Genomic DNA, 13102 nt, shown 5'->3' with positions numbered 1-13102 from the left:
TGCACTAGAGAAGAATGTATAAGCAGCTGTTTTGGGATGGAAGGCTCTGTAAATGTCAATTATGTCCAGTTGGGCTAATGTGTCATTTAAGAATGTTATTTCCTTATTGATTTTGTTTGGATGATCTGTCCATATCCGACAGTGGGGTACTTACGTCCCCTTCTATGGTAGAGTTTTGGTCTGTTTCTCCCTTTAGTTCTGTTAGTAATTGCTTTTCATATTTCAGAGCTCCCTGATTGGGAGCACAGATATTAATATTATGTCTTCTTGGTGCATGATTGCCTTTATCATTATGAAGTGTCCCTCAGTATCTTTCTTTACCTTTTTATTTTGAAGTCTGTTTCATCTGATATTAGCACCACTACCTCTGCTTTTCTCCAAATGCCATTTGCTTGAAATATCATTTTCTACCCTTTTATTTTGAGTCTATATTTGTCTTTGGAGCTGAGATGTGCCTCCTGTTTTCTGATCTATTCTGCAACTCCATGCCTTTTTTATTGGTGAGTTCAGTCCATTTACATGTAGGTGGTTATTGAAATATGAGGTCTTCTTATAGCCATTTTATCTTTTGTTTTCTGGTAGCTCAATGTTTGCATTCCTTCCTTGTCCTTATGTTTTCTTTGTTTTGCTTGGCTTTTGTGGGTTTTCCCTCTGGTTCTTCTTGTTTTATGTTATATACTTCAGTTCTGAATCTTCTTGTGTGGTTATCATTACGAGTATGTAAAGGATAGTTATATGCGCGCACACGCGCGCACACACACATGGTTGTCCATTTTCTTCCACATGAGCCTTATCTCCATTCCTCTTTGTGACTTTGGATCTTTGACTCCTCCCCTTTTCAGTCATTGTCTCATTTTGTCCCTAGGTATGCCGAATGTTCATTACTATCTTGCTATAGCAATTCTCTTCTTCTTGTTTAAGCTTATAATGTCCTGTTCTTAGTAAGGGTTGCACTCCTCTGCTTCTAGCTGCCTGATAGTCACCTTATTCCTAAATTATTTTTTGTGTCATTTTGTTTTAGGGGAGCTGATCCCTTCCACTATTTCCTATAGTGCAGGCCTTGTAGTGGAGAATTCCCTCAATTTTTGTATGTCTAGAAAGGTCTTTATTTCTCCTTCATATCTAAAGGCTCCGGAGAGCTTAGCTGGATACATTATTCTAGGCTGGTAGTTCCTTTCACTTAATATTTTGAATATTTGATTCTACTTTCTAGTTTGTAAGGTTTGTGCTGAGAAGTCTAATGATAATCTAATGAGATTTCCTTTGTAAGTTACTGTTTTCTTCTCCCTGGCTGCCCTGAGAATTCGTTGCCACTGATTTTTGTTAATGTTAATACAGTGTGTCTTGGTGAAGGCATTTTTTGGTTGAGATAATTGGGTGTTCTGTTGAATTCTTGAATTCCAAGCTCCAGCTCATTCCTTAGATTTGGGAAATTCTTGTCAACTATTTGTCTGAAAATGCTTTCTAATCCCTGCTCCTTTTCCTCCCCATTGAGAATGCCCATTATTATGTTTCCTCTCCTGATGGTATCAGCTAGTTTTTGTATTTCTCTTTCATTATTTTTCATTCTTCAGTTTCTCTCTTCTTCCTTCTGATTTAGTTCTAGATTTCCGTCTTCGATATCACTGATCCTTTACTCCATTTGGTCAACTCTATTTCCCAAGCTTACTATTTCATTTTTTAACTCTTGCAGTGTTTTTTATCTACAGAAGATCTATTTGGTTCTTTTCGAGGGTTTCAGTCTCCTTGCTATAGAACTCATACTGCTCATCTAGTTGTTCTTTCAATTCCTGAAATTGTTGATATGACTCATTTGGGAACTCACTGAGTTTTCTCAGAAGTACCAACCTGAATTCTCTGTCATTTAAGTCGTATATTTTTATGTCTATAAGCTTATTTTCTGGAGATTTTCTTTCTGAGATGCCTTGTCACCTTGGGTGTTCATGGTGTTTAATGGACTATTTCTCTGCCTGGGCATTGATAGAAGAAGTGCATTCTACTTTTTTTCCAGAAAGATTTATGATATAAAGATCTCTCTTTAGTCTATTGCAAAGGCACTTTTCTTTTGGCTCCCAGTAGGTGGCGTCTAAGCCTCTTGGATCCCTGCTTTATATAAAGCATTATTATTATTTTTTTTTATAGATGTTTAATCACGCTCACTACTCTGTCACAGTCCCTGTCAGTGTTATCAAGCTTCGGTAGTGTTTACTCAGATTCCCCTGGGCTCTGCGGTGTTAGGTTTCAGAGGATGTTGGGGAGGGGCCCTCTGGGTTGAGGGTTGGAGGCTGTGGCTCAGTCTCAGTTTTGCAACCTAGCTGGTAAAAATCAATTGTTTCTCTGCCGTAGCTTCTCTGCCCTGATTGATGACTTGGCCCTGCCGCTGGCCACATGGAGCTCACACACTCCCAGGCAGGGCTGTTCAGGGACCTCGCCACAACTTCTCCCCTCCCTATCTTCCTACAGTGAAAGTCAACTTCTTTATTTCTTCCAGTCCACTTCTGACAACTAGGGTTCTGACCTGTGGTAGCTTTTATGCATAGATCCCACACTCAAACATGCTAATGTGCAGTTGGGGTGTTTTTTGTTGAGTTTTAGATGTTCGGCTTATTGTTGTTTCAAGGGGAGAGATCTGGGGATGTCTCTCACTCTGCCATGTTTCTCTAAACTCCCCATAATCTAATTTTAGAACACTTTCGTCACCACAAAAAGAAACTTCCACCCATTAATGAGTCACTCCCTGTACTGATAAGCGATTTCTTATCAATTGCTGTGCACAGACTTAGATACTTGATAGCTCCATACGCAAGACACACCACTACAAGCCGGTTGGATATAACAGTAGTTCATTACAGAATGAAATAGAGGACAATAGGAGAAACAGTTAATAGGACAAAGAGGATATAGGGAAAGGAGAATATATCATACCACCAGGACCGCTTTAATCATCATACCACAACAACAGCATGGGCATCATAGCAGCACCGGAAACGTAGCGGCCGTGCAGGACTATTCTCAGAACACAAGCATCATGAGAAGGTTTTTTTTTTTCTCTAGCCCTTGGGTCTTTTATACTGTTGTTACACAAAGCCTGCAAACTGCCAGTATTGTGCAGCACGCGTGCCAAAAAAGGCAAATATACATTCTTGCAGGATGGCCCGGCCTTGGCCAGAGACCAGGGACATGCCACAAGAACCCATATCTTCAGATATCAAATAATCTGTGGAATTTTTGTGTTCCTAGGGGAAGCAGCCAGCTTTCCCTAGGAACACATTAACACCAATTAACTCTATGGACCCTGAAGGGCCTTACAATTGAATCCTCTTACACTCCCCATTCTCCTCCCACTCACCCCAGCCTTAACCAACCATTAATCTCTATAAATTTGCCTATTCTGGAAATTTCACATGTATGGTTTCATTCAACATATGGTCTTTTGTGACTGGCTTTTTTCACTTAGCATAATGTTTTCAAGGCTCATCCACATGCTGACATGTATTAATACTTTATTCATTTTATTGCCAAATAATATACCATTGTATGGATAGGCCACATTTTATTTCTCCACTCATTCATTGATGGACATTTGAGCTATTTCCACTTTTTGACTATTATGAACGTTACTATAACCATTTGTGTATATGTTTTTATGTGTAGGTATGTTTTTATTTCTCATGGAGATTTAACCTAGGGGTGGAATTGCTGAGTCAATATTTAACATTTGAAGAACTACCAAACTTCCAAAGTGGCTGCACCACTTTACATTCTCACCAGTAATGTATGAGAGTTCCAATATCTCCACATCTTTGTCAGCACTTCTGTCTTTTCTGATTATAGTCATCCTTGTGAGTATGAAGTGATGTCTCATTGCAGTTTTAATTTGCATTTCCCTAATGACTAATAATGTTGAACATCTTTGCATGAGCTTATTAGCCATTTGTATATCTTCTTTGGAGAAGTGTTTATTCAGATCTTTACCCATTTGAAATTGAGTTATCTTTTTATTATTAAATCATAAGCTTTATATATTCTGGATACAAAGCCTTTACCAGGTATGCGGTTAGCAAATATTTTCTCCCATTCTTTGAACTGTCTTTTCACTTTTCTAATGTTATCACTTATAGCATAGAAGTTCTTTATTTTTTTTATGAAGTCAAATTTTATCTATTTTTCTGTTTTGAATCTTTATTCCTCTTTTCTTTGCTACTTCTAAATCCACCTTCACTTCAATCTCAAGCAATACTGCAAACTCTGATCTTTTCCTACTCATTCTGATTTTTGCAGTCCACAGTTTACCTTTCCTGTGTCCTTTTCCTTAAAAATCTTTCTGAGTAAAATAGTAAAGAATCCAGTCTAATTTAATCACATTCATAAGAAAAACATTCTCATTGTCAAAAAATAATTATTCAGTGCCTACCTTAAAGAGAGAATTTGGAAATATCTTAGAAACATGGTCTTTAACCTGTAGGCACTGTAACAGCTCAGTGTCCCTGTTGTTTTGAGTGATTAACCATCCTTTAGTGTTTTGGTTGGTACATTGACAGTCATGTATAAACTATGATGGATATTTGTTAACTTGTATACTACTGAGAGAGGCTTAGCCATTTATTCCTGATATTCTGCACTAGCCAATGTTATCATTTAGAAAGATGACAGTTTACTCTTCTAGCTAGCAACCCACATACACTCTTAAAAGACTCTTTCCTTTATCTTAAGATCATACTATTCACAAACAGCATCAATGGAAGTATTCTAATAGATAGTATTCACAATATTTTGTACACGTCCTACATTATATTTCTAATTGTACTAAAAAAATCCAAACACTTTGATTTATAGCATTCTGGTTCAAAACTATGCAGATGGTAGGTTTATCCACCAGCTATATGGTTCCTCTAAATAACAGGCCACACTGAATATAACTGAATTCCTGTTTGAGTTGGAAAACTGAAAATCTATTGATCTTTATAACTTAGAAGTATATTAAAAATGTATATTTATATAAATATGTTTAATGTGATTAATTTACTCCAGCTTTACTATTATATAAAGATTATTAGAAATAACTAATGCTATTTTGGGATTTTTTTAAATAGGGTGATAGTGGTGGACCATTAATGTGCTACTTACCAGAACATAAACGATTTTTTGCAATGGGAATTACCAGTTATGGATATGGCTGTGGTCGAAAAAATTTTCCTGGTGTCTACAGTGGGCCATCCTTCTACAAAACATGGCTGACAGATCACCTTTACAACACAAGGAATAACGGCATATTTAATACAAATATTCTACTTGGACAGGTCCTGATAGCTTTAGGTTCTACTGTCGTATTAGCAACTCCATAAAGAAATTCTGAAGAATCTTTATTTTTCATCATGTCCCTTTCGTGTTCTACATAATGAAAATCATTTATCCTTTGGGTAATTTCCCACTTCAGAGTTCTTATGTGGACATTTTTTTGAAATAAAAAGATTGTGACATATTAGATATGTGACTGTAAATTTAGCACTGAATCACATGCATCTTTGATGTATCCTGATTGTTTTACTTTATAATCATAATTTTTCAATTTTGGAATACCTTCCCAGAGTTTATATAAAATATTCAGCTTAAATATATACTTTATATATGTAAATGCAAAATAATAAAGAGTTTATAATTAAAATAGAAGCTGTTCTTTTGTTAATCAAAACTCTTTCCTTTTACGTTAGATTTTATCCTATTCAAACACATTTGTTTGTATGATATATTATTTTTTTTTGAATTATCATCTTGTTTTTGGTCCTCAAGGGTATTTGGAGAAATAAGTATTTGCCTATTATTTAAATTTTTTAATTTAAACTATTTAATATTAATACTTCCTTTACTACACCAAGAGAAAACTGTGGTGCAGATAAATAATTTTTTATTTAGAAATATACAACATGACTTTTTTGCAGCATTCTAACCTACTTTCTGAACTTTATTTCCTTAAAGTCCATTCTAAAAATTTGTATTCCTTGGGCCCTCTGACTTAGGAGAAGTAACTGAAAAACATTCTGGGTAAAAGAAGGAAGCCAACCTGGGATAAACCTTATGCTAATTAATCTATAAAATGAATTATCAAAACAAAATTAAAAGTTCACTGAATTAGTATCTACTATTAGTATCTACTACAACTGACATCTCCCTTGAATCCATGTAGTAAAGGAGAAATAATTATTTTCTCACCCCTTTTTACAATTCATCCAGCTAAAACCAAGTGTTTTTTGTTTTGCTTTGCTTTGTTTTAACCTAATTTTGGGATTTAATTGAAAGCATGAGTTTACCATCTTTTAGACTGATTTTTATAGACTTGTGAGAAACACTGAGGGGATACTGACTGTTCTTTCTTGAAAGAGACCCTAGATTATTCATTGACAAGGTCTAATAAAGAATTAGTTGGTAATGCTTGTATAGCAATCAACATAATGCATTAGTCTTTTCCTATTTCTACTACCTGACTTTCAGATTCACTTGATAGCCCTGAATATTAACACAGATGCTCAATTTTGGGGTTACCTCTTGATAAACCTGTTGTAAGTCCAGGAGCATTCTTCTTACCAGAAGCAGGAAAATCAAATGGGAATTTTGCAGACATGATGGGATTTGAAAACATAAAACACAATATCCAATAACTTCTGGCAACACAGGACACAGTAGAGCATTGGTTGTTCACCTTTGTGATCGTGTGGCTGATTGGGAGCTGTGGCCTTCCCAACATCATGAGACAGTATCCTACTGCATATCACTAGAACCAGGAAGAGATCAAAATTCAATGTATGGTTTCTATTGAATGCGTGTTGCTTTCACACCATCGTAAAATGGGAAAATCATAAGTCAGAGAACTAAGAAACTCTTCTAAAATGTATTGACAGCATTGAAGGGGAAGATCTTGCTTTTCACTCCAAAGGTATGTCCTAATTACTCTTTAGGTCTGAATTTCTAATCAGCAGGGGCTACTGCCAGCAACTTATCTTTTTGCCCAGTTGAATTCTTTTATTTCAGTCAATGGGAATTCAGTTATATAACCCTTCTCTTCACAAGAGACTTAGAATATAGACCCTGTAATCTAAGACAGATTTTATTTCAAATTTCATTCTGCTACTTACTTGTCACTAGAGTTTGAACAATTAATACCTTCTTATAGCATTGTTGTAATTATTAAATAATTTGGGTATATGAAGTTCTTAATAAATTGAAGGTACTCAATAACTGGTGACTATTATTATTGCATCTATTATTCATACGACCTTTTTTATTACATAGATTTTTTTTTATGCTATTAGACAAATATCTCATTACTGTCATCTGAAAACTTACTGGAGCAAAAGAATTTTTTACTTATAACTTTAACTTAAAAGCATATTATTTTGAAAAAAAAAAAATTATTCTATTTTTCTAATTCCCAAAGTATTATAGCCTTGTTGCAGAAAAAATCAGACCAGCAAGAAACCAAGCACCACTTGGAGAGTTGGAGAACTCAAGTTTATTATGCTAGCGATTCCAGAAGAGCTAGCACTCTGAAAATCTGGGCCCCGAAGTCAGGGGTAATCTGCTTTTATAGGGCTTATCCACGCAGTTACCATTGGCATGAGCTGATTGGTTAATTTGTCCTCAGGCAGTTACAGAGCATAGGAGTTGCTATGGGCTACAGGCAGTTTGAACAAGCAAAGGGGATACATCTATTATCTAGACAGAACAAGCAAAGGGGAGGGTGAGTCTTCAGTCAATCTCGAGGTCACCCTGCTCTTTGGTCTGTGTGGCAAGCACGTCTACAGAAGAGGAACAAAGAGCTGATTACAAGGTTAGCCATGTCCTATATCATTTTTTAGTGCTTGCCAAGCTGTGTGAAAGATATCCACTTGTCAGCCCAAGACACACCTTGTATATAAATTTTCCTTAATGAACTCTGTTAATTGCCAGACTGGATTGACCTGCCTCTTTGGTTTTTCCCTGTTGTCTGCTTGCAGAGGTAGATTTTAAGTCTTAGGGCTTTTCCTTGGGTCTGTGCGTCATAACATCTGTGTACTTTAAACTTATACCTATACAGTGCTCTCTATTAACTCTATCTCAATAAAAGTGGAAAAATATTAACCTTGCTCTTTACCTCAAACATGTAGAAAGAAAATATAAGAGAATCTGCAACCATGGAATAGGCAAGGATCACTAAAGCAAAAAAAAAAAAAAAAAAAAAAAAAAAAAATCACGGCCTAAAAGAAAAAAGGTATAAACTACAATTTATCAAAATAAAAGACACACCTAAGAAAATGAAAAGGCAAGCAAGTCATGAACTGGAAACAAATATCTTAAACGTATATGTTTATACTATATGTGTTCTTTATATATTCTGAATATAAGTCCTTTGTCAGATAACAAACTGTGGTTGTTTCTGATCACTGAAAACTGCATTCAAAGTAAGTTATAGCTAACAAGCTAATATTATAAATCTTTTACATTCACAAATATAGTTTAAACCTGTAAATTTAAAGATAAAGCATACTTGTTACTCATAATTACCTTTAGATATAATTGAGATCATAATTCTATATATAATTGGTATATTGTTGTACATAGTTAATTATAGATACCATATTTTAAATTTACTGGGCATTCTCAATATTTTATATTTATTGGTCATTAAGCTCCTAAAGAAATATCAATCTGACAAATTGGTTGCATTTAATATTCTTTAAAGACAGATAAACTTAAAGGAAGTATTAGCTTTTTTTTTTTTTTTAATGGAACGCTTTATGAATTTGCATGTCATCCTTGTGCAGGGGCCATGCTAATCTTCTCTGTATTGTTCCAATTTTATATATCTGCTACTGAAGCAAACACAGAATTTGCATCTCTTGATAGCTCATTTTCAAATTACTGATACAATTTTACCAGAGAAATTATTGTATACCTTATCAAACATCAAAAAGCTGCAAAAAGTTTTCAAGACCGATGCATTCCTTGTTCAATATCCAAAAATAAAGGCTTTCTAACTGAAAGCATTTATATTCCTAAGCTAAGTAAACATAAAAAAAAAAGTTTAAGGAAAAAAAGGACCTCTCCACTTTAATAGTCCACTCACTAAGTTACATAAAAGTATTTTCTGTCCAACACTTTGTCAAATTCAAGATATTTATTTCCTAAGAACAGGTCAACAAGAGTCACTTCAAACAGTGCTAACAGTGTTAACACAGTTACCCTTTGTTAACACAAGATTCCTTGGCTACCACAATCACATTAGTTGACTGAAATTTCTCAATCTTCTTTACATTTTGAGCTTGGTTGGTCTATACACCAAACAAACCAAGTCTCCTGTTGCTTTACTGCACTGACTCTCATAAGAACATCTACATTTGTGAACTACATGCAGTTTCAAAGCTTTGGCAAGATAAGCCTTTTCAGTTGCATGTCTGAACTTCTTGAAGGTCTGGTACTGTGGCATTATGGGCCAGGGTAGGAAGGGAATGGAAAAGGCTGTGGGACCAGAGGTGGTAAATCTAACCCACTGACCTACCTCTTACAACCATCAACAAACTCAAATCAATGGAGAAAAGACCGATTAAAAAAATGAGATTGGACAAATTGAGTAGCCAAATGATAAAAAAGATGAACCCATAACTCTTTATCCAAGGATAAATTTCAAATTAGAGTCAAGGAATTAAATGTAAAAAATAAAACCATAACCATGTTTATGAATTAGAAAGGTTAATATTGTTAAAATATTCTTACTACCTAAAGCAATACACAGATTCAAGGCAATCCCCATTAAAATACCAATGGCATTCTTCCCAGAACTAGAACATATCACAAAATTTATATGCAACTACAAAAGACTCTGAATAGCCAAAGAAACCTTGAGAAAGAACAAAGTGGGAGTTATTATGCTTCCCAACATCAAATATTACAAAGCTATGATAATCAAAACGGTACAGTACAGGCATTAAAAACAAATATATAGATCAATGGAATAGAGAACCCAAGAATAAATCCTTGTTTAAATGGTCAATTAATCTATGACAAAGGAGGGAAGGATATATAATAGGATAAAGACAGTCTCTTCAATAAGTGGTGTTGGGAAAACTGGACCAATACATGCAAAAAAATGAAATTCGACGACTTTCTTACACCATATACAAAAATAAACTCAAAACGGTAGACTTAAATGTAAGACCTGAAACAATAAAATTCCTAGGAAAAATCATAGGCAGAAAACTCTGACATCACTCTTAGCAATATCTTTTTGGATATGTCTCCTCAGTCAAAGGCAACAAAAGAAAAAATAAACAAATGAGATTACATTAAACTGAAACAGTGAAGGAAATCATTAACAAAATGAAAAGACAGCTTGCAGAATTGGAGAAGATATTCCCAAACGACACATCTGACAAGGGGTTAATTAATATCCAAAATATATAAGGCACTCATACAACTTAAGGCCAAAAACAGAAACAAACCAATTTAAAAATGGGCAGAGGGGATATATAACAAGAGGCAACAAACTAACAAATAAAACAAAAAAACAACTCATAAATGCTGTCAACAGAACAGTGGTTACCAGAGAAGGGAGGTGGGTGGGCAAAAAGGGTAAATGGGGTCAAATATGGTGATGGATGAAGACTGGTCTTTGGATGGATAGCACACAATAGAGTATACAGGTGTCAGATTATAAAGTTGTATACCTGAAATTTATACAATATTATTAACTAACGTTATACCAATAAATTTAACTTAAAAAATGGGCAGAGGACCTAAATAGACATTTCTCCAAAGAGGATATACAGATGGCCAAGACACATAAAAACATGCTCGACATCACTAATCAACAGAGAAATGTAAATTAAAACCACAATGAGATATCACCTCACGCATGTCAGAATGGCTATCATCAATAAATCCAAGAACAACAAGTGTTGGCAAGGATGTGGAGAAAAGGGAACTCTCATACACTGTTGGTGGTATTGCAAATATGGGACAGCCACTATGGAAAACAGTCTGGAGGTTTCTCAAAAAAACCTAAAAATAGATATACCTTTGACCGAGGAATTGCACTTATGGGTATTTATCCAAAGAAAACTAAAAGAATAATTTGTAAAGACCTATGCACCCCTATGTTCATGGCAGAAAAATTTACAATAGCCAAGATATGGAAGCAACATAAAAGTCGATCAAACAGAAGATTGGATGAAGAAGTTATGGTTCGTGTATACAATGGAATATTGCTCAGCCATTAAAAAAAAATGAAATCTTACCATTTACAATGACATGGATGGACCTAGAGGTTATTATGCTGAGTGAAATAAGCCAGAGAAATATAAATACCTTATGATTTCACTTATATTTGGAATCTAAGAAATAAAAAAACAAACTCATATCAAAAACAGATTCACAAATATAAAGAACAATCTGGTGATGGCCAGAGGGAAGGTGGGCTGAGGGGTTAAAGTACAAATTACTAGTTAGTAGGTTGTTGTGGGGATGGGAGCATGGCATAGAGAATGCAGTTAGCATTGATGTAATAGCAAGTGAAGAGCCGGAGGAGAGAGAGAGCAGTTAGGGGGATCATTTTATAAACTATATAAATGTCTAACCAGTGTCCTGTATACTTGAAAATAGCAATAATCTTTTTTTAAATACATTGAAAAAATGTTAAACACACACCTACGTTCCACTCATAGGAGTTTGTCCCGCAGAAATGAAAGCGTAAGTGCATACAGAGACTGGTATACTAATATTCATGGTAGCTTAATATGTAACAGCCAAAAACGAGAAACAATCCAAACGTCCATCAGTAGGTGAATGGATAAACAAACTGTTATACATCCACACAATGGAACACTACTCTGCAATAAAAATTAATAAATACATGCAACAATGTGGATGACTCTCAAAATAATGATGCTGAGTGAAAGAAGCCAGACAAAAGAGTATATGTTGCATGACTCCATTTACATAAATATCTAGGAGATGCAAGTGAATTTCTAGTGACAGAAAACACATCGGCGGTTGCCTTGGGATGGGGAGGGCAGGAGGCAGGGACCACAAACGGGCAAGAAGAAACTTTTGGGAGTGATGAATATGTTCATTATCTTCATGGAAGTGATGGTTTCACAGATGTATATGTGTGTGTGTGTGTGTGTCAAAACTTATTAAACTGCACACTTGAAATTTGTCGTTTGTTGTACGTCAGTTCTACCTCAAAAAAGCTCTTAAAATGGGATATAATATTTATCGACTAAGTATCCATCACCCAGTTTAAAAAGGTAAATGTAACCATTTACATCTGCGTTCTCTGATCACCCGACATACAGTTCAGGTTTTCTTGTTAAAAACGAATGTTCGAAACTATTTTCTCAATATTTGAGGTTCCCAAACACAAATACTCTGGACTATTTTTCATCTGAATTAGCTAAACAAGGTAGTAGTTGTGCACAATTTGAAATTGAAATGTGCCCTTTAAAAGATGAGCAGCCCAAGACAGTGACTTAAAAATACTGCTGAATTACAAATGTCTGGGAGTCTCAGCCCAGAATACCAAAGAGGGGCAGGGAATTCTTATTAACTGTGGCCCCGTAGGCAATTGTTGCAGAGACGGTTAGGAAGAAGAGTCGGAGCCTGGAAATGCCTTTACTAGCATGGATGAGGGAGAGGGGATGAATGGCAATGCCAGCATCCCCCACCCCTGTCTCCGTGGCTTTTATTAAGTTTCACTACAATGCTGGCTTTGCAATTAAGCAACAGTTACTCTAAAGTCGGTAGATATTAGCTGGATACAAACTGCAGCTGGCTCCCAGAGCCAGTCTCAAAGCCACCACTGTGTTCTCAGCTATCTCTTAAGTATCTTTACTAGTTTTTGTTGCTGTGTTATCCTTGTCCCTAGAGCAAGACGTCCAGAATAGGCCAGGCGTGTGCGCCTTCCCTGCAACGTGTCCTTGCCTGTAAGTCACATGTGCTTCTGATGACCGTGTTGACCCAAGAACTAGGCATCCCGCCAGACTACAGGCATTCTCACAACAGGCAATCATTTTGTTTCTCTTTTCAAAACGTGCAACAGCAGGGTGCAGTGGGGGAGGAAGGGAGTTGGAAT

The 13102-nt window shown here is 35.6% G+C and overlaps 1 protein-coding gene and 1 non-coding gene across 2 annotated transcripts in view; one reads left to right on the top strand and one right to left on the bottom strand.

Moving 5' to 3' along the window:
- Positions 1 to 5345, top strand: part of TMPRSS12 (transmembrane serine protease 12) — a 28716-nt gene extending 23371 nt beyond the window's left edge. The window contains exon 5 of the mRNA XM_036235862.1: positions 5094 to 5345. Within this exon, the coding sequence (XP_036091755.1) occupies positions 5094 to 5345 (252 nt within the window). The remainder of the gene's footprint in view (positions 1 to 5093) is intronic.
- A 3408-nt stretch (positions 5346 to 8753) lies between these two features.
- On the bottom strand, positions 8754 to 8855 carry LOC118614442. The gene has a single exon (XR_004956047.1). It is a non-coding gene; the product is annotated as a U6 spliceosomal RNA (small nuclear RNA).
- Between the last annotated feature and the right edge of the window lie 4247 nt (positions 8856 to 13102).

Source organism: Rousettus aegyptiacus, unplaced genomic scaffold (assembly GCF_014176215.1).
Source record: "Rousettus aegyptiacus isolate mRouAeg1 unplaced genomic scaffold, mRouAeg1.p scaffold_m13_p_2, whole genome shotgun sequence".
NCBI classification, from domain to species: Eukaryota; Metazoa; Chordata; class Mammalia; order Chiroptera; family Pteropodidae; genus Rousettus; species Rousettus aegyptiacus.
Note: the sequence above shows the minus strand (reverse complement) of the source record. Positions and strands in the feature narration are given on the sequence as shown.